Source organism: Neopsephotus bourkii, unplaced genomic scaffold (genome assembly GCF_033783945.1).
Source record: "Neopsephotus bourkii isolate Nb327-2 ecotype Australia unplaced genomic scaffold, CSIRO-AGI_Nbou_v1 NB_234, whole genome shotgun sequence".
NCBI classification, from domain to species: Eukaryota; Metazoa; Chordata; class Aves; order Psittaciformes; family Psittacidae; genus Neopsephotus; species Neopsephotus bourkii.
The window spans coordinates 6,353,578-6,373,623 of NW_026900744.1; the positions used below are offsets into that span (position 1 = coordinate 6,353,578).

The 20,046-nt window shown below is 56.7% G+C and overlaps 3 protein-coding genes across 6 annotated transcripts in view; 1 reads left to right on the forward strand and 2 right to left on the reverse strand.

Annotated features, from left to right (window-relative positions):
* Nucleotides 1-1,667: 1,667 nt before the first annotated feature.
* On the reverse strand, nt 1,668-7,999 carry ATP6V0B (ATPase H+ transporting V0 subunit b). The gene is made up of 8 exons (XM_061345022.1): nt 7,882-7,999; nt 4,977-5,025; nt 4,440-4,523; nt 3,914-3,991; nt 3,255-3,324; nt 2,883-2,934; nt 2,371-2,561; nt 1,668-1,982 (listed from the first exon to the last, which is right to left on the reverse strand). Exons 1-8 carry the CDS (start codon nt 7,946-7,948, stop codon nt 1,956-1,958), a joined length of 618 nt encoding a protein of 205 aa, XP_061201006.1. The 5' UTR covers nt 7,949-7,999; the 3' UTR covers nt 1,668-1,955.
* Nucleotides 8,000-8,292: 293 nt separating this feature from the next.
* DPH2 (diphthamide biosynthesis 2) lies at nt 8,293-11,167 on the forward strand. 2 transcript variants are annotated; one of them, XM_061345019.1, is made up of 6 exons: nt 8,293-8,485; nt 8,568-8,680; nt 8,822-9,042; nt 9,227-9,865; nt 10,000-10,185; nt 10,283-11,167. In XM_061345019.1, the coding sequence occupies exons 1-6, from the start codon at nt 8,336-8,338 to the stop codon at nt 10,411-10,413; spliced, it is 1,440 nt and encodes a 479-aa protein (XP_061201003.1). In that variant the 5' UTR covers nt 8,293-8,335; the 3' UTR covers nt 10,414-11,167. The 2 variants fall into 2 exon arrangements, with proteins under 2 accessions (XP_061201003.1, XP_061201002.1); XM_061345018.1 differs by having other exon boundaries at nt 8,568-9,042.
* Nucleotides 11,168-11,320: 153 nt separating this feature from the next.
* IPO13 (importin 13) overlaps nt 11,321-20,046 on the reverse strand; it is a 31,544-nt gene continuing 22,818 nt past the window's right edge. Inside the window, exons 15-20 of one of the 3 annotated variants that reach the window (XM_061345016.1) lie at nt 19,673-19,725; nt 12,715-12,781; nt 12,505-12,563; nt 12,303-12,392; nt 11,991-12,172; nt 11,321-11,875 (exon numbers count right to left, since the gene is read on the reverse strand). In XM_061345016.1, the coding sequence (XP_061201000.1) occupies nt 11,776-11,875; nt 11,991-12,172; nt 12,303-12,392; nt 12,505-12,563; nt 12,715-12,781; nt 19,673-19,725 (551 nt within the window). In that variant the 3' untranslated portion in view covers nt 11,321-11,775. Of the gene's footprint in view, nt 11,876-11,990; nt 12,173-12,302; nt 12,393-12,504; nt 12,564-12,714; nt 12,782-19,672; nt 19,726-20,046 lie in introns of those variants that run through there. The other 2 variants (XM_061345017.1, XR_009724168.1) reach the window with 2 other exon arrangements.

Consider the following 20,046-nt stretch of genomic DNA (forward strand, 5'->3'; position numbering starts at 1 on the left):
AACTCAAAGGCACGGACCTAGAACAAGGGAGCACAGGGGATGCTCACCTCGCCATGGGAGGCAGGCTGTGGGCTACCTCAGATGCCATGAGCCCTGCCCTGGTAGGTCTCATGCCCTCATAAGAGGTCCGTGGGCAAGTCTGGAGCCTGCTCTGGCTGTGATACAGGTGAGATTTGGAGGGCTCAAAAGCACCTCAGAGAGGGAGATTTCTGACAGTGGGTGGATTTCTATAAAGCCAAAGCAGGACAAGGCAAGACCCACCCCCGAGAAACAAGTAGGTAAGCCTTTCAAGGCAGCTTGTAACCAGGAAGATGATTAACCCATAGAGCAGCTTTATACCACCAGCACAGGCACCTCATTCCTGAATACAGCCCCATGAGCCTGCTGTGGGTCTGATGAGATTGCAGCTCGCAGGGCCTTCAGGTGTTCCTGGCCTGCAGCAGCAGCAATGCCAGAGGAGGAGGGTACGGGCCTCGCATGGGATGAGCAAAACACCCAACACCCTTTCTTCTGAGCAGGCAGGGCCCAGCTTATGTCCCTGCCATTATGTGGGGCACATGGAGCTGCTCTCACAGCCTCCAGCCCTAGAGGACAGCCAGCAGGAGCAGTGCTCTGGTTTGCCCCAGCAGTCTTCCCCACACCCAGGGCTGAAACACACTGCTATCCCGAAACATGCAGGACAATGTGGAGCAGAGCCAGCAGACTTCAGAGAGGTCATGCTGTCCTAACCCAAGGGCAAAAATCAGCAGCCGTGAGCAAACCCTTCCACGGCTCCAGCAGCCCCACCGCTGCCCCAGCCTGTCACATCCAAGTGGGAAAAGAGATGGGCAGCTCCAGGTGCGTATCCATTCTGCAGCAGCACTCAGCACTGAGGATCAATGCCTCCCCTGCAAAGGTGTTCTGGCAGCACAGCAGGATGAGGGCTTGTGCTGGATACAGCAGACCACAGAAGCATCAGCTCCAGGCTCTCTGCAGAGCGGAGGCAGGAGCACCTTGTTCTTCCCTTCCCCCAAGCAGCAGATGAGCTGCAGGCCCAGCTCTCCACAGCCACTTCCCCATGCTGTACTCACCGCAGCCAGGGAGAGGGAAGCAGAGGAGCACAAAGCATCCCCACCCCAGGACCTCAGTGCCAAGGGCTCCCCAGGACTGAGAGACACAGCAGAATGGGGAGCCCGGGCACCCAGCAGTCACATGAGGGAGCTGATGGCTGGAGGACAGCCTTGGAAGAGGCAAGATCTTTGCTCCTCTGTCCTTCTGGTGCTCCCAAGCTACACAATGGGGCTATGGACACTGTGTGCTAAATTACCTGGATGGGAGCCAAAAGCCCAAACCAGCTTGTGCCTGTGGCTCCAGCACTCCTTGTGTGGGGCAGTGCCAGTGCTGGTAGGAGCCTGGCAGAAGCAGCGTGGAGCTGCCCGATGCCTGCTCCAGCAGCCTCCTACCTGCTCTGGGCAGCAAAGCAGAGCTTTCCCACAAAGCAGAGTTCCCACAGCCCAGAGAGGGCTGAGCAGGCAGCAGGGTTAACCCCACACAGGGAGGGCACCACCAGGCTCCTGGAGCAGAGCAGGAACTCTGCCAGAGGGGAACCTTGAGCAGGACAGCCTGAATCAGCACTTGCTCCCTGTAAGCCTCCCAGGTGTGCACAGGGCAGAGGAGGAGCAGCATCCTTGGACGAGAACCATTATTTATTTCACGGACACAGAACTGCACTGGTGGTAGGTTCTACACACACCGGGGACACGCAGCAGCAGGGCCCAGGCTGCTGGGGCAGGATTTGTCACACAGAGAAGTTTGTTTCTTCCGACGGGCCGATGGGCTGGCGGGAAGGGGCTCTACACAGCCAGGCTCCTGCTCCCACCGCCGCGCAGCTCCCACCCCAGTCAAGGATAGAAACATTAAATAAGTATATACAGCACCTCTTGGGGTGGGCTGGGACAGGCTGGGTGCGACTGGGCTCAGTTGCCCATTTTTACTTTAGATGTCTAGGAAGAAAAAAAAAACAGAAAAGAGGTTAGGCTGCACCCCACACGCCCTAGCCCAGCACCCCAGTTCCACCCAAGCATCAGGACCATCCAGAAGCTGCAGACAGCTTATCACCTCACTGTTAAGACATAAGCATCACACAGGGCACACCCAAGGTGACACACTCAGTGGCAGTTGCTCAGAGGGACCATCGAAAGTTCACACTACTGCATACAGGCACAACACACTGTGGAAAGAGCTGTGCCACCCCAAACCCTGCAAGCAGCCTCCCTGTCCCAGTGCAGAGCATGATGCTGGAGCCTAGGGTGTCTCCCTGGAGCTGAAGAGCACTCAGGGTGACAGGCACCTTATGCTCATATAAGCCTGGTGGCCCCAGGAGGCGGGTACCTGCAGGATAGCAACGATGACCCCAAACAGTCCTATGGCACTGCCAAAGATCTCCACAATCAGGATCTTGACGAAGAGGCTGGCGTTCTGGGCATCAGCCAGGGCAGCCCCGCTGCCCACGATGCCCACACAGACCCCACAGAAGAGATTGCACAACCCCACAGTCAGGCCAGCCCCAAACATGGAGAAACCTGTGAGAGAGAAACAATGTGAGAGCAGGGGGTAACCCCCTTCTACCTGTGCCTGGGGCATGCTGCAGCAGCTCTGCCTCCAGGTGATGGGAGAGCCAGAACTGCCAAGCCCCAGCAGTGTCCCCCTGGCTGCATCCTGGCTCCCGCAGCTCCAGAACAGAAAGTGACAGCACCCAGCAGGGTGCAGGATTGCCTTGAGAAGGCAATTAAAAAGCCACTTTTTGGCAGAGGAGTCACTTGTCCTTCAGACACCTACAGTAGGTGGGTCGGAAAGTGACAGTCAGGGTGTCATAATGTTCACAGTGACCAAGCAGTCCTTACCTGCATGATAGTTCCTGGCTCCAATCTCCTCTGGGATGACTGCAGTGAAAGGCTGAGAGAAAGCAACGGGGCTGGGTTAATGGCAAGCTCATGGTGTCTGGGAGAGGTCCCTGTTCCCCATACAGCACAAGGCCACTGCATTTTGGCCAGAGCTGGCCCCTGCATCCATGTCCCTGAGTGGCTTCATGACACCTGCCTTGTGTGTGCTCCCCAACCCACTCTTTAGCATACACAAGGACCACCGCACAGACCACCAACCCAAGGGCCTGCAGTGCCACGACAGTGCCCAAAGCTGCCACAAGACCAGTGCTCACAACACTGGTCTGTGCCCAGTTGCCCATTCCCACTGTGGCCCACAGGGGCAGCCCATACCTCAGCCATGTTACTGATGACAATTGCCATGATGATCCCATAGATGGCCACGGCCTCGCAGAAAATGATGCTGGGGGAGAAAGGTAAAGCCTAAGCACAATGTCCCAGAGCAGCCCCCACCACTTCATGCCCAGCCAGCCAGCAGCCAGAGCCCCCACAGCCATATCTAAGCCTTCCCCACTGCTACCAAGGGCAGAAAGGCAGTGCAGCCTACCCACTGCTTTCCACTCAAACAAGGGGGAGCTGCCAAACAGAAAGGCTGGGTGCTGGTCACACTGTGCCACCTGAATAAGCAGCAACAGCCCTGTGGGAACCAGGCCTGGGGAGCCTTGCCCTCCACCAGCCCCCTTCTGCTCCTTAGGGGAAAGGCTGTGCAAGGTCTGGCCAGGGGAACCCTCTCCTGGGGCAGGAAGTGTGATCTCAGGGTGTTTGTTTTGAACACACTGGGCTTATTCACTGCATGATATCACACAGTGACTCTTCAAGGCAGCACTCTGGCTCCTTTATGGCTCTTTGTTTGGACAGCAAACAGCATCAGCAGCTCAGCAAGGAACAGTCTGCCAGCAGCACCCAGCTAGATAGGACAGGAGCCTCTGCACCAGGCTGGGACCTGCCCTACTCAGGCATAGCATGAGCATGAACTCCAGGTCTGTGCTTACCTCACCAGGTTCTTGGTTTTGATCCGAGGGGCTTTGACTCCACCACCAATGATGCTGGAACCAGTGATGTAAATCCCCCTGTAGCAGAGAAGGGTGGTTGGCAGAGGATCTGGCACTTGCAGAAAGATTCAATAGGGAAACCAGGATCTTCCAGCTGAGCAAAGAACAGGGCATGCAGCTGCAGGACACTGCAGACTTGACCTGTCCAACCCCAGGGTACAAGTGATCCCAAGCTCCACCATCTACACCAGCAGAACTGCTGGGGCACAAGAGCCACCACCGCATGGCCTGGGCTTCCAGAGAGAGCCAAGGTTGTCCCTGCATCCGTGCTGCCATCTGTAAGGTGATCTGCTGAGACATCCCAGGAGCATAGCAACCTGGCCCCACTGCTGTGATGACCCACACAGCTCCACACCCTTGCATGCACATGCTGTTCTGCCCCTTCTCTGCTGTGGGAAAACCACAGTGTATGCACACCTACTGAGGTGGGACAGCAGGAGCCTGCTGAAGAGCCAGCCCCACTCACCAGGCAGCTCCCACCACTGACAGGGAGATGGCCAGGCCAATGCCCAGGTTGGACCACATGAAGGGTGAGGTCTCCGTCAGGAACCTGGAAAGGAAGAAGTGCCCCGAGTTAGCACACAGGATGAGCCCCTTAGTCATGCTGCACAGCCCCAAAACAGGTGCCCCCCACTCAGTCATGCAGCCCACAATGGCTTGGCTATTGCCAGACAGTGGACACGAGAGTCATTCTCTACCAACCAGCAGACTGCCCACATGGACTGAGATCTTCCTCCCAGAATTTCACTGTGAAGGGGAAGCCTGGGCTGGGAAAGGCAGTAATGGCTGCACCAGGACCCTGTATGGAGCCAACCACACATACACGTGCTGCATCTATCTTGCCTCACACAGAGCAGAGGCACCGTTCACTATAGCTCTTATTGCCCCGTGATGCATGACCATTCCTGTTGCTCTAAAGCAAGTGCTGTTCCCTGCAGGCACTGCCAACACTGCCCATCTCCTCACACAGCCCTGAGGATAACAGTATTCACAGGGAACTCACCAGGCCACATCGAAGCGGAAGCCCAGGTCAAATATTGTGTAGCAGATCCCTGGAAAGCAAGAGTGACACAGAAACCTTCACACAGGCACCCGCGACCTCCTGGCACTGCTGTTTCCTCCCACACCTCTGAATTGCCATAGCAGAGGCCCAGGAGCACAACACAGCATGCATATGGGCTACTGGAAAGACTGGCTCAGGCACACAGAGCTGTGAGGAAGGGTGTCTGTCTGTCTGTCCCTGCCCCCCGAATCCAAACCCATTGATCCCAGCACTCCCACATCAGCTCAGGACAGAGACAGCCCAGACATGTGATATTACAAGAGCCCACTGTGATACTCCAGTCCTCACCCAGCAGAGGATCACGGTGGTTGTTGCACCCATTGTTCCCTGACCCTGCTGAGCACCCAGAGGCTGTGCAGGGCTACCTGGGTTCAAGGGCAACCCTGTCCTGGTTTTGGTGATGACAAACCCACAGCCCTGAGCTCCAACATGGCCTCCATCCACATCACCCAACGGCTGAACTCTGCTGGAGAGCCATGGCACATGGTGACCAGCTGTGAGCTCTTCTCTGTGCCCTGACTGACCATCACATGCTGCTCCATCACCATCACACCATGGTCTGTGCCATTCATCCAGGATCCCATCAACACCAGAAGCTGCAGCTGCCCCCCAGCACCCACATTTCCAAGACTGTGGACATTCAAGACATGCCTGTTGCCCTCAGCATTCCCCCCAGGGTTAGTCAGTTCCAGATAAATCATATTCCAACACAGGCAGGAAGACACCAAAGCACAGCCCTGAGAAACCCAGACAAGCTCTTCCTCTCCAGGAACGGATACAAGGACAGCTTGCCCTGCTGTACCCTGAGTGCTCCTTTCCCATGCTGAATAGCAGCTGGGAGTCACACCCAGCATTGCTGCACAGCCTAAGCACAAAGTGCACCAAAACCCTGCCTTGCTCTGAGCTCTTGAGCTGGAAAACCAGCTATAGACCAGAAGAGACACTTGCTCTTCACATTGCTCACTGTGCACAGCTGGGAAAGAGATGGTGACCCAGCCCTAAGGGACAAATAAGCACAGGCAGCATTGGCACTCTCTGCTCCACACCAGATAAGGAGGGCGAAGAGACGGCTTTACCATTGCCGACCAGAGCCAGTGCCTGTGTGATACCAGCCCTGCGCACAGCCAAGAAAAGATGAAATGGGGGACTTCTGACATGCTTAAAAGCAGCAAAGAGGCTACAAAACATGCCCTGCAGGACAACTCATCCCATGTGAGGGCCTTGGCAGTGCAGCATAGGGAGACCTGTCCCCATCATCCCTGTGTGTTACACCTCACACTAGGGGCTCAACACCCCCATCACAACATACAAGCACTGCTGGGTGAGCTGGCCCAGAAATGGGAAGTGGTGATGCTCGTCACTCCTCCCGGAGCAGAATCAGGGTGCCCCCACCCCTGCAGTGATGCACACAAAGGAGAAACAGTGCCACCATGAAGAGGGAGCATTGAGGGAAGCCACATCCCAGCCTGCACGTCTGGTGACCTTCAGGGGTGATCTCTACCATGCTGGGCCTGGCCAACCTGTGACTTGTGTTTTAGCTTTGCTGCTTGGCTGGTGGAGCAGGAACTGAACCCAACCAGCCCCAGCTGCCCTCACTCCCCAGGAGTAGCAAAGAAGAGCTACAACCAGCTCAGGGCAGATCCTGAGGGCATCTTATACCTCTTCAAGAGCAAGTGCAGCCTTGGATTCATATACAAGAGGAACAGCGTGAAAGACACTTTCCTGTGAGTTCTGGCTCCCAGCCCTGTAGCCATAAGGACAGAAAAGAGTCAGGGCAACAGGACCAGAGCACCAAAGTAGGGCTCAGGACAAGGAGAGAAAGCACTGAAGAAACACCACTGCAACAGTGCATCGAGCAAGACCACTTCCTGCTCATGCCTTCTCTACAAAGGGATTAGAGCAGGGAAGGGGAAGTTAAGAATATCTGTGCTCAGTTTGTTGAGATTTTCCAACAGCCAAGTTTACACTGGTGTGAGCCCATGATTCAGAGCACCCAGTAAGGCAGCCCTGACACCGGCACTGGGTTCGCCAGGCCCTGGAAACATGAGGGAGTGAGACACACTCCGCTCCTGACTCGCTCTCTCCCCTCACCCAAACACTGAGGCAGGAGCCAACGTCTCCTCAGCCTCTGCCTGGCTGCACTGAAAGAGGAAATAACCAGCAGCTGCAGCACAGAATCTATCCACTACCCCACAGGCAGTCCTCAGTGCCCCTGTGCCCAATGGGATCAGCAGCAAAGCCTGGGCTGCCACAAACTGCAGCACAGCCACACACCAGGTCTGCAATTATCCGGACAAAACTGCACCTTTACTTAATGCTGTGGCAAAGCAGGAGGCAAACCCAGGAGACATCCACTGTCACAGCCTAGAGAAACAAGCACCTGCCTTTACCTCCTATGGTCTGCCAAACCCAAACCAAACGCTTGACTGGCACCAGCACCGTCCTCCTCTCACATACACAGAGAAGCAGATGGGCTGCTCAAGCCGGACAGCCTCAGAGCACTGAAAGCCGCATGTGCAAGGGTGCCTGGCATTTACACGTCACTGCTGGGGGTCCAACCCCCCCAAGGAAGCAGCCGAGAGCACCATGGGGTGACATGCAGCCTGAGGAGCCCCACAGCAGCGCGCCGGTGCCACAGGCCAGCCCTCCCATCTCCTCCCGTGAGTAGTTCGACCACCGGGGGCCTGTCAGCGCTGCGCACTCCGCTTCCCCCTTCCTTTTGCACACCACAGCCCCTCTCCGAGCCCGAACCTCAGTGCCCAGACCCCCTCTTACCCCACAAAACCCGCCCCACAACCCGTCCCCGCGACCCCCCGCTGTCGGTGACCCCAGCCCCGGCGCTGACCGACGCCCAACATCGTGGTCCAGAAGGCGAGGCCGAGCCCCGAGTACAGCAACGCGAGCCCCGTCATGGTGGCGGCGGCGGCGGCGGTGCAGGACGGGACCGACCGGACGGACAGAGCGGGGCCGAGCGGGCCGGAGCGCGCGTGTCACCTGACCCACGCGGCACACGTGAACGGAACCGCAGCGCCCGGGCGGGAGTAGTGTGACGTTACCGCCTCTATCGCGCCCGCTTATTGGTTGCCGGGCCTGACAGCTGCAAGGGAACTACATAGACCATAACACACCGCGAAAAAACGCCACTTCCCATTGGCTTCTCTTCTCCTCCTCCGCCATGCCGTGAGGCGCGATAGGCTCCGCTTTACCAGGGGCGGGATTTCCGCGGACGGGGAGGGCGGGGCCTTCTCCCGGAAGCAGGCTCAGAGGCGCTCGTGTGGCGCGCCCGGCTCCGCGGCGCCATGGCAACGGCCTTCAGCAGCGACGGGGAGGCCGTGCTGAGGCGGGAGCTGGGCCCGGCGGCGGCACCATCGGCACCGCGGGGCGACCTCGACGGCTTCTACGAGATGGGCCGGGCCGCAGCCTTCGTACGGGGCGGCGGGTTCCGCAAGGTGAGAGGGGCCGGGGGAGGAGGAGGCCGGGGGCAGCGGGTCTCCCCTTCCTGCTGCCTCACCCCCGTTCCCCCTTCCCCAGGTCGCCCTCCAGTTGCCGGACGAGCTCCTGGCGGACGCGGCGACGGTGGCGGCCCGGATGGAGGCGGAGACCGGGGCTGAGGTGTATGTCCTAGGAGACACCACGTACGGCAGGTCGGTGTGGGGCAGTGCGGGGTCCCGGCAGTCCTCTGCGGGCAGGAACGGGGTGCGCGCCCCTTGCCTGGCAGGGCCAAGGGCCGGAGTGGGAAGAGCTCGGCGGTACAGAGCCGGTCTGACACCGGGTTCTCCCCACAGCTGCTGCGTGGACGAAGTGGCTGCGGAGCACGCGTGTGCCGAGGCAGTGCTGCACTACGGCCCGGCCTGCCTCAGCCCCTGCAGGAAGCTCCCTGTGCTGCACATCTTCGGGAAACAACCCCTGGATATCGGGCGTTGCGCAGAGGCCTTTCGGGAGCTCTACGCCGACCGGCAGAGCCGTGTGGTGGTGCTGAGCGATGTGGTCTATGCCCATGCCATGGGTGAGTGTTCGGGGTCAGGGAGGATGCCTCTGGCGCTGCTCTGCTCTCTGCAGAGCTGCCGCAAGGGGGGCAGGCAAGCGGGCCACGCTGTCAGGGTTGATTTCCCTCCTCTCGCCCGATCTGCTGTCCCATCTGTGGGTTGGATCTGTGGACATGCTTTATTCTCACTCCTGTCTTCCTTCAGGTGAACTGGAGCAGGAGTTGTGCCCCGAGTATCCCAATATCGTCTTCTCCAGGGTGGTGTATGGAGACCCTCCTGCCCCTGCACTGCCTGGGGAGCAGCGGCAGTTTGGTCGCCAGTTCCTGGTGGAGGCACCAGGAGGGCTGCAGGACTGTGCCATGTTCTATGTGGGCACCGAGGGCCTGACCCTTACCAACTTCATGCTGACCTGGAATCGCTGCTCCTTCAGCTCCTTTGACCCCACCACCAGCTGTGGCCGCAGGGAGACCCTCAATGTCAACCGTGCCCTGATGCGACGGCTCTACCTGGTGGAGCGGGCCCGGGATGCCCGAGTGGTGGGCATCCTGGTGGGCACCCTTGGTGTGGCAGGCTACCTGGATGTGCTGCAGCACCTCCGGGAGCTGCTGCGCCGGGCTGGCAAGCGCAGCTACACACTGGCTGTGGGGAAGCCAAACCCTGCCAAGTTGGCTAACTTCCTGGAGGTGGATGTCTTTGTCCTGGTGGCCTGTGCTCAGAACTCCTTGCTAGACTCTAGTGACTTCTACCGGCCTATTGTAACCCCCTATGAGCTGGAACTGGCCTGTAATCCAGCTCGTGAATGGACAGGGAATTACCTCACTGACTTCCGAGACCTGCTGCCAGGTAATAGCTAAAACCAGCTTCCCAGTACCCTCCTGGGACACATCCTGCCTTGCTTCCCTGCGTGGAGGCTGCAGTTCCTGCGCTGGCCAGAGGATAGATGTGAGCACCAGGCTAACGTTACTGTTTTCTGGCAGGTGCCTGTGCACACGTTGAGCTCCCACCAGCCATTCCTGCAGCGGAGGCCGTTCCTGATGTCTCACTGATCACGGGGGAGATGCGTGCCACCCACCTCTGCGACCCCCCAGCCTCACAGCTGCCCCCCAGCACTGCCCTAGCCTGCAGGGACCAGACAAATGCTCTTGCAGAGATCAGCCCTGCTGGTTTGTGATTCGATTTCATGCTGGGGCTGAGCCCCAGTGCAGGTGTAGTGCTGCCTTCTCTGCTCCCAGTAACAATTCCCTTTCTGTCTCCTCACAGCCTCCTTCCTGGAGTCCCGCAGCTGGTGGGGCTTGGAGCAACAGCTGGGACAGACACCCGTTTCCAAGGCTGTGCAGGGCCGACGAGGGATTGCCATTGCCTATGAGGACGAGGGGCGTGAGCAGTCCTGATCTGGTAGCAGCGTTGACAGCCAGCCAGGAGCAGGGCCATGTGGGAGCCCAAGCACAGCCTGCCACCATGTGTTGGACCGATGGGGTCTCACAGGAGTCTGGGTCTGCCACCACCTGGCCCTGTGCTGGATGCAGCCTTCAGTCAGTAGTACCGTGGTGGGAGAGCAGGAGTTGCCTGTGTTCCTGAGGATGCCAGCACCACCCTGGTGCTCACAGCAGCAGGGCCAGGCAAGGTGCTTTGCCCAGACACAGCCTCAAGGGCTCCCCAGTGCAGGGCAGCTTTGGTCCTACATGGAAAGGTCACTGCTCCACACGAGCCTGTAGCACCAGGGAGCGAAGCTTTTGTAGGCTACAGTTGCTAACTGAATCTGAACTGAAAAGGACTTGTGAGTCCGAGAATAAACCATGGGATGAGGAACATGGAAGTAATACCAGGTGTCCCAGAGTGAAAACACAGATTGTTGACATCCCCTAGCCCACTCTGGGAGCGTCAGCTAAAACCAGGCCAAGAGAACAGAAGCCCAGATGTGGGATCGCCCAGAAATGAAAGCCGGTTCACAAGCTGGGCTGGGGAGTTAAGTAAGGCAAGGGGGAGAAGACTGACTGAGCAAGCCCCTCACCTGAGCTGAGGAGGAGTGGGGCACACACATACTGTACTGCAGGGAGGATCCCATATTCAGTGGGGATGGAGCGTCACCCCTTTCACATGGGCAGGACTGTTCCTACTCCGTGCCAGGCAGGAGAGCATGGGAAGCATGTATGGGCTGCTTTTGCATCCCTCCCATTAGCCAGGAGGGACAGGAGGCTTTGAGGCACCCCAGCCTTGATACAGGCACCTCCACTAGCCTCCATCCCAGAGGCAAGAGGCAGGCAAAGTCCAGTCACCACAATAATGACAGCCACAACATAGAAATATTCTTAATATAATTAGGTGCAGGGCCTCCCCCCTCCCAACCACACACATACAAATAAAAGCAGGGGGCAAACCCCCCCTGCCCAGCCAGCCACTACCACGGGCACAGGGGCAGCCTCCCCGCTGCGGGCACAGGCACCCACGGGGAAGTGCCAGGGAAGGGCTGGTAGCCCGGGTGCGGGGCAGTCCTGCCCAGGCTTCCTCCTCCCTGCTGCCGCCTCCTGCAGCCGGCACTCCTGTCCCCTGCGAGGGGGGAACATGCTGGGGGGAACAAAGATGCTGACAACGAGATGCGGCCACCAAATCTAGCTGAGGAGCGTCCTGAGTGGGTTAATTCTAGGTGGAGGGTTATTCTATGAGCCGTACTGCAGCAGGGTGGGGCGGATGAGGGGACTTCCTTGCAGGGAAGAGCTGGTCCAGGCAAATTGTCCACGGTCCTGGCCAGTTGCTCAGTAGTCTGCTGTGTACTCTGTGCCATGCAGCCCTCGGCACAGCAGGGTGAACTCCTTCACCATCTCCTTCACTCGCCGCTTGTTCACACGCTCTCTGCTAAGACGGAGGGAGAGGACAAACATGAAACAGGAGGGATGCATGAGGCCACACAGAGGGGGTCAGGCCCACCACATCCTGCGCGACACAGCTGCCACAGTGAGGGCACACAAACCTGAGGATCTGCTGACTGAAGGTCTCCTTCTGCTCAGCGCTGACACGAGCCGAGGGGAAGCCATCCTCCTGCATGGCTTCCTTGATCCAGACGCTCAGGTAGCTGAAGCAATGCTTGTTCAAGGCAAAGAGGATTTCTGCAAAGTGATCCATGAGGCTGCGGGAAGCCTGGCCACCGACACCCTGCCACAGAGCAGACAGACCCTGTCACCCTGCCTGCACCCACCCATACTGCTGGGCTGCCCGATCACAGCTCAGCAAGGATGCTGCTCAGGAACAGAGCCCAAAGCTCTGTGACCCCGGAGTCTCTCACCTCCAGCACTGCCTGCAGCAGCACTTTGCCATTCTCATGCACGACCTGTCCCACGGGGGCGATCTCTCCGCAGCGGGGCAGCAGCTCTGTCTGCAACACAGAGCCCAGCCCGATCAGTGCCACAGCAGGCTCCATACCCAACCTTCAGCCCTTCTCCTGCTCTCCCAGCTCTTGGGGGACTATACGATGCCACGATACTCACAAAAAAGCCACAGGATGCTTTGACTGTTGGGGCCTCTGGGAACTTGAGTGAAAGGACACCTGAAGGCAGAAATTGCTCAGGTTAGCAGCCAGAAACCCTACATGCCGTCCCAAATCAGTCCTATGGTCCCCTGCCCCTGGCTGGTCTGTGCCCAGCTCCAGAGGAGTGGGCCTGGCTTCTCTGCAGAGTGATTTGGAGCGTGGTACTCACCACACTGAAACACTGCTTTGACATCCAGGTTGCTACACAGGAAGAGGTCCGGCTTCCTTTTCAGAGCCTGCAAGGCACACAGACAAGCAGCATAAACCCAGCGCTGCAGAGGCAGCCAGGAAAGCCTCCGAGGAACCCAGTGCCCCAGACAGCCTCTGCCTGGATGCACACTTACCTGTGCACAGCCAGGGTAAACAGCAGATTCACACAGTACAGCAGGAAACCATCACTTCTCCCCACCCTCCCCAAAAGTGTCAAACAGCCAGGCAGTTTGCTACACTCAGAGTCTACCAACCCCAAGACGCAAGGATAAATGCCACAGTGGGCACTATGCACACAAACACTTTGGAGAGAGATGGGACACGGCGCCTGTCCCGCCAGAACCAGGCAGTGGCCACGCAGAGACCAGCCACGTGTGTGCTTTGCTGCTCTCCTCTTGAAGACACTGGCATCCATGGGGTCACAGCAACTGGCTCAATTGGTAACCCCAGACTGGGCCAGCAGCTCACTCTGCTTGGGCACAAACGACAAGGAGATGCCAGCGTTGCTTGGTTCCTGAGCAGCAACTCTTGAGATCAGAAACACTTTGTTATGTGATCCCACCAACCCTGTTAGGGGCCAAGCACTGCTGTTGGGTACACCCCAAGCTGTGGCATCTCGTGCAGTGGCTTGTCTCACCCTGTGCTGGTATAGGGACTGTTACTGGACAGAAATGTTTCAGCCTGAACCTTCCACTCCATGGGAAGGGTTTCAGCCCTGCCACAGCGATCCTGCTATGTAAGGCAGCCACATCTGTGCCCTCACCACGTCACCATACCCACTGCTGCAGGCCAGCACTGGGGATGGCAGCCATGCCCCCTGCCCTGCTGTCGCTGTGGCACTGGGGACAGCAGCCAGTGGCCCTGCTCTGTGCCTGGAGCACAAAGAGCAGGATACCAGGCAGGCAGCCTTTGGGCTGAGCTGTGTGCGGGGCCAATACTGACCACTGAGACTGCTCCCCTCAGATAAAAGCAGTGACAGCTTTTAGCCAGCACCACCCAGGATGCATGGCCATCTGCCCACAGCCATGGTCTCTACTTGGAACAAAATAGACCAATTTCCCACCCCTTCTTCAACAGGGAAAGCCAACGGCCATCTGCCCAATGCAGAGAACATATGCTGGAGACAAGAAGCTGAGTTGCAGGTTTCAGGGTTGCCCCATCTCCTTTCTGACCCTACACACACTGAAAGAGAGGACTCAGGTTTGGCTACTGAAGCATCACTATACAGGCAGATCTGGCACACCAGATACAAGTGAAGACCTTCACAGGGGCGATCAGGGGCCACTTATACCTGTGTGTATGTATACACAGACTGTGTGCACCAGCCCTCTTGACGTGCTAGCACCAACACTGGAAGGGTAGCTAGTGCCTGGTCAATGGTCTAGAAACACATCTACTCATCGTGGCTGTTGCTGTTCAGTTGGCCCACTCCAGACAAATGCTTGCAAAAGACACTGCAGTCCTAGCCATGGGAGGCTGTTGGGGCAGTGGGCTCTGGAGTGGTGACCCCAAGCCTCTCCCCAGCAGCATACAAGGGCAACTGACCCCCAAGATACCACTCAGCTGCAGGTTCCTTCACCATGCCCACCCAAGGGTTTAAACCTGAGTCCTGCACACTGCAAGACTGTTCAGCTGGCACAAGAGTCTCCCAACACGCTCAGGTTGACACCTACCTGCAGGGTGCTTCTCCTGGCCAAACCAGACCCAGGGCAGGCAGAGCCCCTCAAGCTCTCCTGCAGACTCACTGCAGTATCTGCTCCTCTCTCCATCAGTGCCACAGAGGAAGTGTGCCAGTACTGGGAGGCCTCCTTCCCATAAGACAACTCCATTAAGGGAGCACGGAGTGCAAGCCCACCTGAGCACACTTGTACATGTCTAATTCAGAGAGAGATGTTCACCCCATGAGATGGGGCCCTGTGCAGCTTCTCCCATTAGCAAGGTCCCAGTGCTCTTCCCCAGCACCAGGAACCCTGCGCTTCAGCTCAGGGGCCTTTTACTCCTGCCAGAGCAGCTCTGCTCACACGTTCTGGGATGGGGACAGGTCTTTAAATGCTTTCAAACATACCCTCACATCCTCTGCTGCAGCAGGCACTGCAGAGGTAGGCACTGGCTCTCCTGCAAGGGTTGTCCTGCAGGCCGCCACATAAAGGACATCGGGTTCTTCTCCACGGTGGCTTTGGGAGACCCCAGACAGGTCTTCAGAGCAAACTCTTCTGCGTCCAGTTCTTCAGAGGCAGGCAGACATGGAAGGGACACCAAACCCCACTTTGCCAGCAGACAGGGGACAGTGGGGGGCTGCACTGCCAGCTCCTGCAGATCTCCAGAGCAAACAGATCAAGGCCTTGTGTCTGGCACCACCACCTCTTCCCAGACCATAAGCCCGGTGGAGAAGAGCCTCCAGCTTTGGAAAAGGCATGTGAGCTTGGCCAGGCACCAGGTTTAGAGAGGAGCAGTCAGTGCCTGCCCACCAGGGATGGAAGATGCCAAGCTCGTGTCCTCCATGGGACTCTAGGACTCTGGCTGGAGCAGGTGTGGTGGGGAGCTCAAGGACTGTTGCATCCAACTCAGGTAAGGAAGGAGGTAGGGGACAGCGCTGGCTGTGCCACCACCAAAGGTCAGTCCTGCATCTTCTGCCTGGCAAGGCCCTGCTCACCCAGTCTGCCCTGAGGCTCCTGGTCAGGGGAGGCCACCACAGTGCCCCCACAGGTCCATGCCAGTGTGGTTCCCTGTTGGGGCTGCATGGCTATGCCTGCAACCCCAGTGGGGAAATCCTACCTGCAACTGGGAGCACACACATGAGTGATGCTCGCTGGCCAGGGAGTGGGTGAGAGCTCCCAGACACCAGAACCTGCCTAGCTGTGCTGATGCAGACCTGGGTGCAGCCCCAGCCATCCCTGCTGTGTGGTCCTGGGCATAGGTGCCCTGGCTGCATAGGCAGCACTGAGCCCTGCAGCTCTCCAAGCAGGATGCTCACTTGGGCACAGCAGCAGCGATGCTCTGCACCATTCCCAGCACACAGCAGAGGCAGGAGGGGAGCAGCTGAGGACAGATCTCACTGCAAAGGGTGCTGGCACCGCTCCATGCAGCCTTAAGGCAGGCTGGTTATTTTATACTTAGCTTTGAGTAGCAACAACATCTACAGGATCTCCAGCATCTATAAGAGATTTGGTGTAAGAAGCATGTTCTCATGATCAGAGGAAGTCAAGGATGGATTGCCAACTAACACAGTGGCAAAATGATCAGCTGCACCAACTGGGCAGTGCCATAGGCTGCAACCAAGCCCAAACAAATATACTGTAAAGTCAACTGAAATCCTGCTACACAGAGAGATGGCTCCCTGTGAGCTGGTGACAGAGGGCTGATGTGCCACCATCAGGTGGTAAGATGTGAGTTATCAGAAGATAAATGAGTACTTGCTGGTAGAAAGAGAAGACAAAACTACTGCCTGCAAGGAAAAACCAGGCAAGGAAGATTGTATTTCCACCAGGGTGATCAACCACAGGAGCAGATCAGGGAAGTGGGAAGGTCTCCACCTTGATGCATTCTTGGGTCCAAAATTGCTGCTGCTCTGAAAAATGCATTACTTTGCCAAGGGCACCACAGGCTTAACAGGCTGGGATGAAATATAGCCCCCACCACATCAAAATCGGATCTGAAGAGATCTGTGGTTCTCTCTGACTTTAATCTTTAGATCAACCATGCCAAGTGCAAGGTCCTACACCTGGGTCGGAGCAATCCCAGCCACAGCTACAGGCTGGGCAGAGAAGAGATTCAGAGCAGCCCTGCGGAGAAGGACTTGGGGGTGCTGGTCGATGAGAAAATGAACATGAGCCGGTTTCAGTGTGTGCTTGCAGCCCAGAAAGCCAACCGTATCCTGGGCTGCATCAAAGGAGCGTGACCAGCAGGTCGAAGGAGGTGATCCTGCCCCTCTGCTCTGCTCTCGTGAGACCTCACTTGGAGTATTGTGTACAGTTCTGGTGTCCTCAACATAAAAAGGACATGGAACTGTTGGAACAAGTCAAGAGAAGGCCACGGGGATGATCAGGGGACTGGAGCACCTCCTGTATGAAGATAGGCTGAGAAAGCTGGGGCTGTTCAGCCTGGAGAAGAGAAGGCTGCATGGAGACCTCATAGCAGCCTTCCAGTATCTGAAGGGGGCCTATAGGGATGCTGGAGAGGAACTCTTCATTAGAGTCTGTAGAGGGGTAACAGGTTTAAACTTAAACAGGGGAAGTTCAGGTTAGACCTAAGGAAGAAGTTCTTTACTGTGAGGGTGGTGAGGCACTGGAATGGGATGCCCAAAGAAGTGGTAAATGCCCCATCCCTGGCAGTGTTCAAGGCCAGGTTGGACAGAGCCTTGGGTGATATGGTCTAGAGGCAGATGTCCCTGCCCATGGCAGGGGGTTGGAACTGGATGATCTTAGGGTCCTTTCCAACCCAACTCATTCTGTGATTCTATGATCTACAAACACTCAACAGCAACACTGCAGAGACTCTCTTCCAGAGTCTTCTCTGGAACACCGGCAGGACCCACCTCTGCTGTCAGACACCTCTTGACATCTTGAAAGCAAGGAGCCAAGCAGTGATGGTGAGGCCACTTCCTGATGGGTTTCAAAGGACCCTGCCAGATCACCAGCCTGGGAAGAGAGACAGGCTAAGGAAGAGGAGGAAACCTTGAAAAAAGTCCTCTGTGTGTGTGGACAGAGGACAGGGATGGGATCCTTTGGTTTCCATGGGGTTGCTGGAATTAAAAGGCCCAAGAAAACATCAGGTCTTGACTGGGTGGTGGTGGGCTGGCAGCAGCCTTGCAGTGATCCAAGAGAGAAAAGCCGCAGAAGTAGGAGCCTCTGAATTGCTCTTGCAGCACAGCCTCTGAAGGATGCAGGGTGTGCGGAGATAGGAGACCAGGCCAGCTGCCAGCTTGCAGCCCCAGCACTGCCTGCAGATCCTGCCCATGAGGGCAACATGCAACAGGTTCCCAGCAGCCAAGATGGGTGGTGTTTGCTTTCCCAGCACACCCCATGGAAGTGGCAGCATGGTTGCACTTTCTCTCCAAGACAGCACAAATGTGCCATGTCCAGACACAGAAAACGACCCCAAGCCAGAAAGAAACTCAGCACTTTCCAAAGAAACAACAAATAGAAGAGTCTCTCAGGGTCACCTCATGCTCTACCCCCTGACAAGATCACCTCTGCCTGCCCTCCAAGAGCAACAGGGCTTGTTGAGACCTTTCAAGCCCTCTAAGCAACAGCAGCTCTCCAAATGACCTTCCAGTGCTTCCCTGCACTCTTGGGAAGACCTCCTACTGCCTGACCTGGATCCTTTTCCTTTATTTCCTCCTGTCCTGTCCTGTCCTGTCTGTCCCACTCAAGGAGAACAGAAAAGGGTTGTTTACCTATGACTGGAACATTACCTTTACACACTCTTAAGACTCATGCAGCTCATCAGGCTCTCATCAGCCTTTCCTCCTCACCATGTGTACAAGATGCTCATCTTCCCTGATGCTTTCCTCTGTGCTCTCTACCTACAGAAGTGTTGTGCCTCAAACTGAGTACAGTGCTCAAGCAGAGGTCCTGCCACACTGAGTGGCTTGGGAGGACACCTCCACGAACCTCATGCACAGACCCCATTGAACATCCTCCCATCACATTCAAAACCCTTGTTAAAAGGTCACATCTTCCAAAACCAGCACCAGCAAAAGCTGCAAATGCTTTCTGATAATCTAAATCATGTTACTTCTTTCAAGTTGAAAAGCAGGGAAGAAATGCTGCAATGTCTGGTGAGATGCAGTGGGTTTCAGCAAAATCTGGGCATCAAAGTGCGACCTGTGAGGAGCAGACATTGTCTGGGGAGCTGGGGGCAGTGAAGTGCAGCCCCCTTGCGCACTCCACCCCACAAGACCCACACATGAACCAAACAACTTTTGGAGGGGTCTCACAGCTTACCACTCAGACATGCCGGGCATCCTTCCCGGGCTGCCAGCAAGGGCAGGATGGCCACAGCTCTGGCAGCTGCCTGGGTGGGTGCTCCTGCATAGCCATCGGGGGAGCACGTGTTTAGAGATCCTACTATTACAGAAACGAAGCAAAAACTGGCTCCCTGGGGCCCCTCCTCACCACCAACACACCCTCTGGGTAGGTGCCAGGGGAAGCATCTCTGATGGGGCACTGAGTACATCGAGGACATCCGGGCTTCTCTCCCAAGTGCTGCAGCAGGCTGAGGAGCATGCTGGGCTCCCGCTGCTCCCAACACACAGCATAGCAATGGCCCTGCCTGCCCACCAACACCAGTGGTGACAGGAGTGCCAGCCCCATGAGCCAGCCCCCACCACACCAATGCAAACCATCCCCGCGCATCGCCAAGCCAGCAGCACAGGAGCTGCCAGCACCCCGAGAGGCTGCAGGGGTGGGAGGCAGTGTGGCACCCTTGCAGGTTCAGACGCCATCACAACCACATTGCTCAGACCCAAACCCTGGCAGCTGCCTGCTACCATGGGTATGGGCTTCCTCCCACTGGATCAGGGGCAAAGCAGCCAGCTCAGCCCATCCCCGCTCCAAAGGACCCATCACAGGGCAGGTAAACAGATTAGGGAACATCCACTTAATGCTCTAATTTGCCTGTCACCCAAAGGTAACCAAGGCATCAGCCCCAAGCACCCCGCACAGGCTTTGGCAAGGCAAGGGGGTGGCAGCTGGAGGCTGCCCTGCAGAGGAGGGCACTGCCGTGGGGATGGTGCAGACCCAGAACTAAAGGAGAATGTTTTGTTTTCAACTTCCACGGAAACAGATGGAGAAACTCGATATTCAACTAAAAGGAAAAAAAAACGTTGTCAACAGAAAGCTAAAAATAGGTTTAAATCGAATTAAAAAGAGAAAGAGAGAGAACAGAAAGTGAATGAATAAGAAACTAAAACACACCTGTGCCAGGAGTTGCATAAATGAATCAACAATATCAGGATGATCCCTGGGCCCTAAAATATAATAAAGATGTAACTTAAGAGAAAAATCATACAAACAGCAACTCAACATCATATAGTTATGTGATACAGAAAGAATTTACAAGTGAAAACAGGAGTGTAAGGGAGGAGGGGTGTGTGGGGAAAGGGATGGGCAACATGAGCAGCTTGAAGCAAGTTAAAGAAACAAAACATACAAAAAATCATGAAACTTGGAGAACCCAAGAACAGAAAGAAACTGCAAAGGAAAGGGTCTGAAGCCCCAGGGCCTCCAGCTAGCACCTGAGTGCTGCAGAGCCAAGGAGGAGATCTTCGTGTCCTTGGGGAGGAAGAGGA

What these genes read in the sequence shown, in the direction of transcription:
- DPH2 (XM_061345018.1), top strand. Translation starts at nt 8,336, where the DNA reads ATGGCAACGGCCTTCAGCAGCGACGGGGAGGCCGTGCTGAGGCGGGAG. An exon ending in GGTCTATGCCCATGCCATGG is followed by an intron (nt 9,043 to 9,226) that starts GTGAGTGTTCGG and finishes GTCTTCCTTCAG; the next exon opens with GTGAACTGGAGCAGGAGTTG. An exon ending in CTTCCGAGACCTGCTGCCAG is followed by an intron (nt 9,866 to 9,999) that starts GTAATAGCTAAA and finishes GTTTTCTGGCAG; the next exon opens with GTGCCTGTGCACACGTTGAG.
- ATP6V0B (XM_061345022.1), bottom strand. Translation starts at nt 7,948, where the DNA reads ATGACGGGGCTCGCGTTGCTGTACTCGGGGCTCGGCCTCGCCTTCTGG. An exon ending in GACCACGATGTTGGGCGTCG is followed by an intron (nt 5,026 to 7,881) that starts GTCAGCGCCGGG and finishes CTTGCTTTCCAG; the next exon opens with GGATCTGCTACACAATATTT. An exon ending in TCATCGTTGCTATCCTGCAG is followed by an intron (nt 1,983 to 2,370) that starts GTACCCGCCTCC and finishes TTTTCTTCCTAG; the next exon opens with ACATCTAAAGTAAAAATGGG.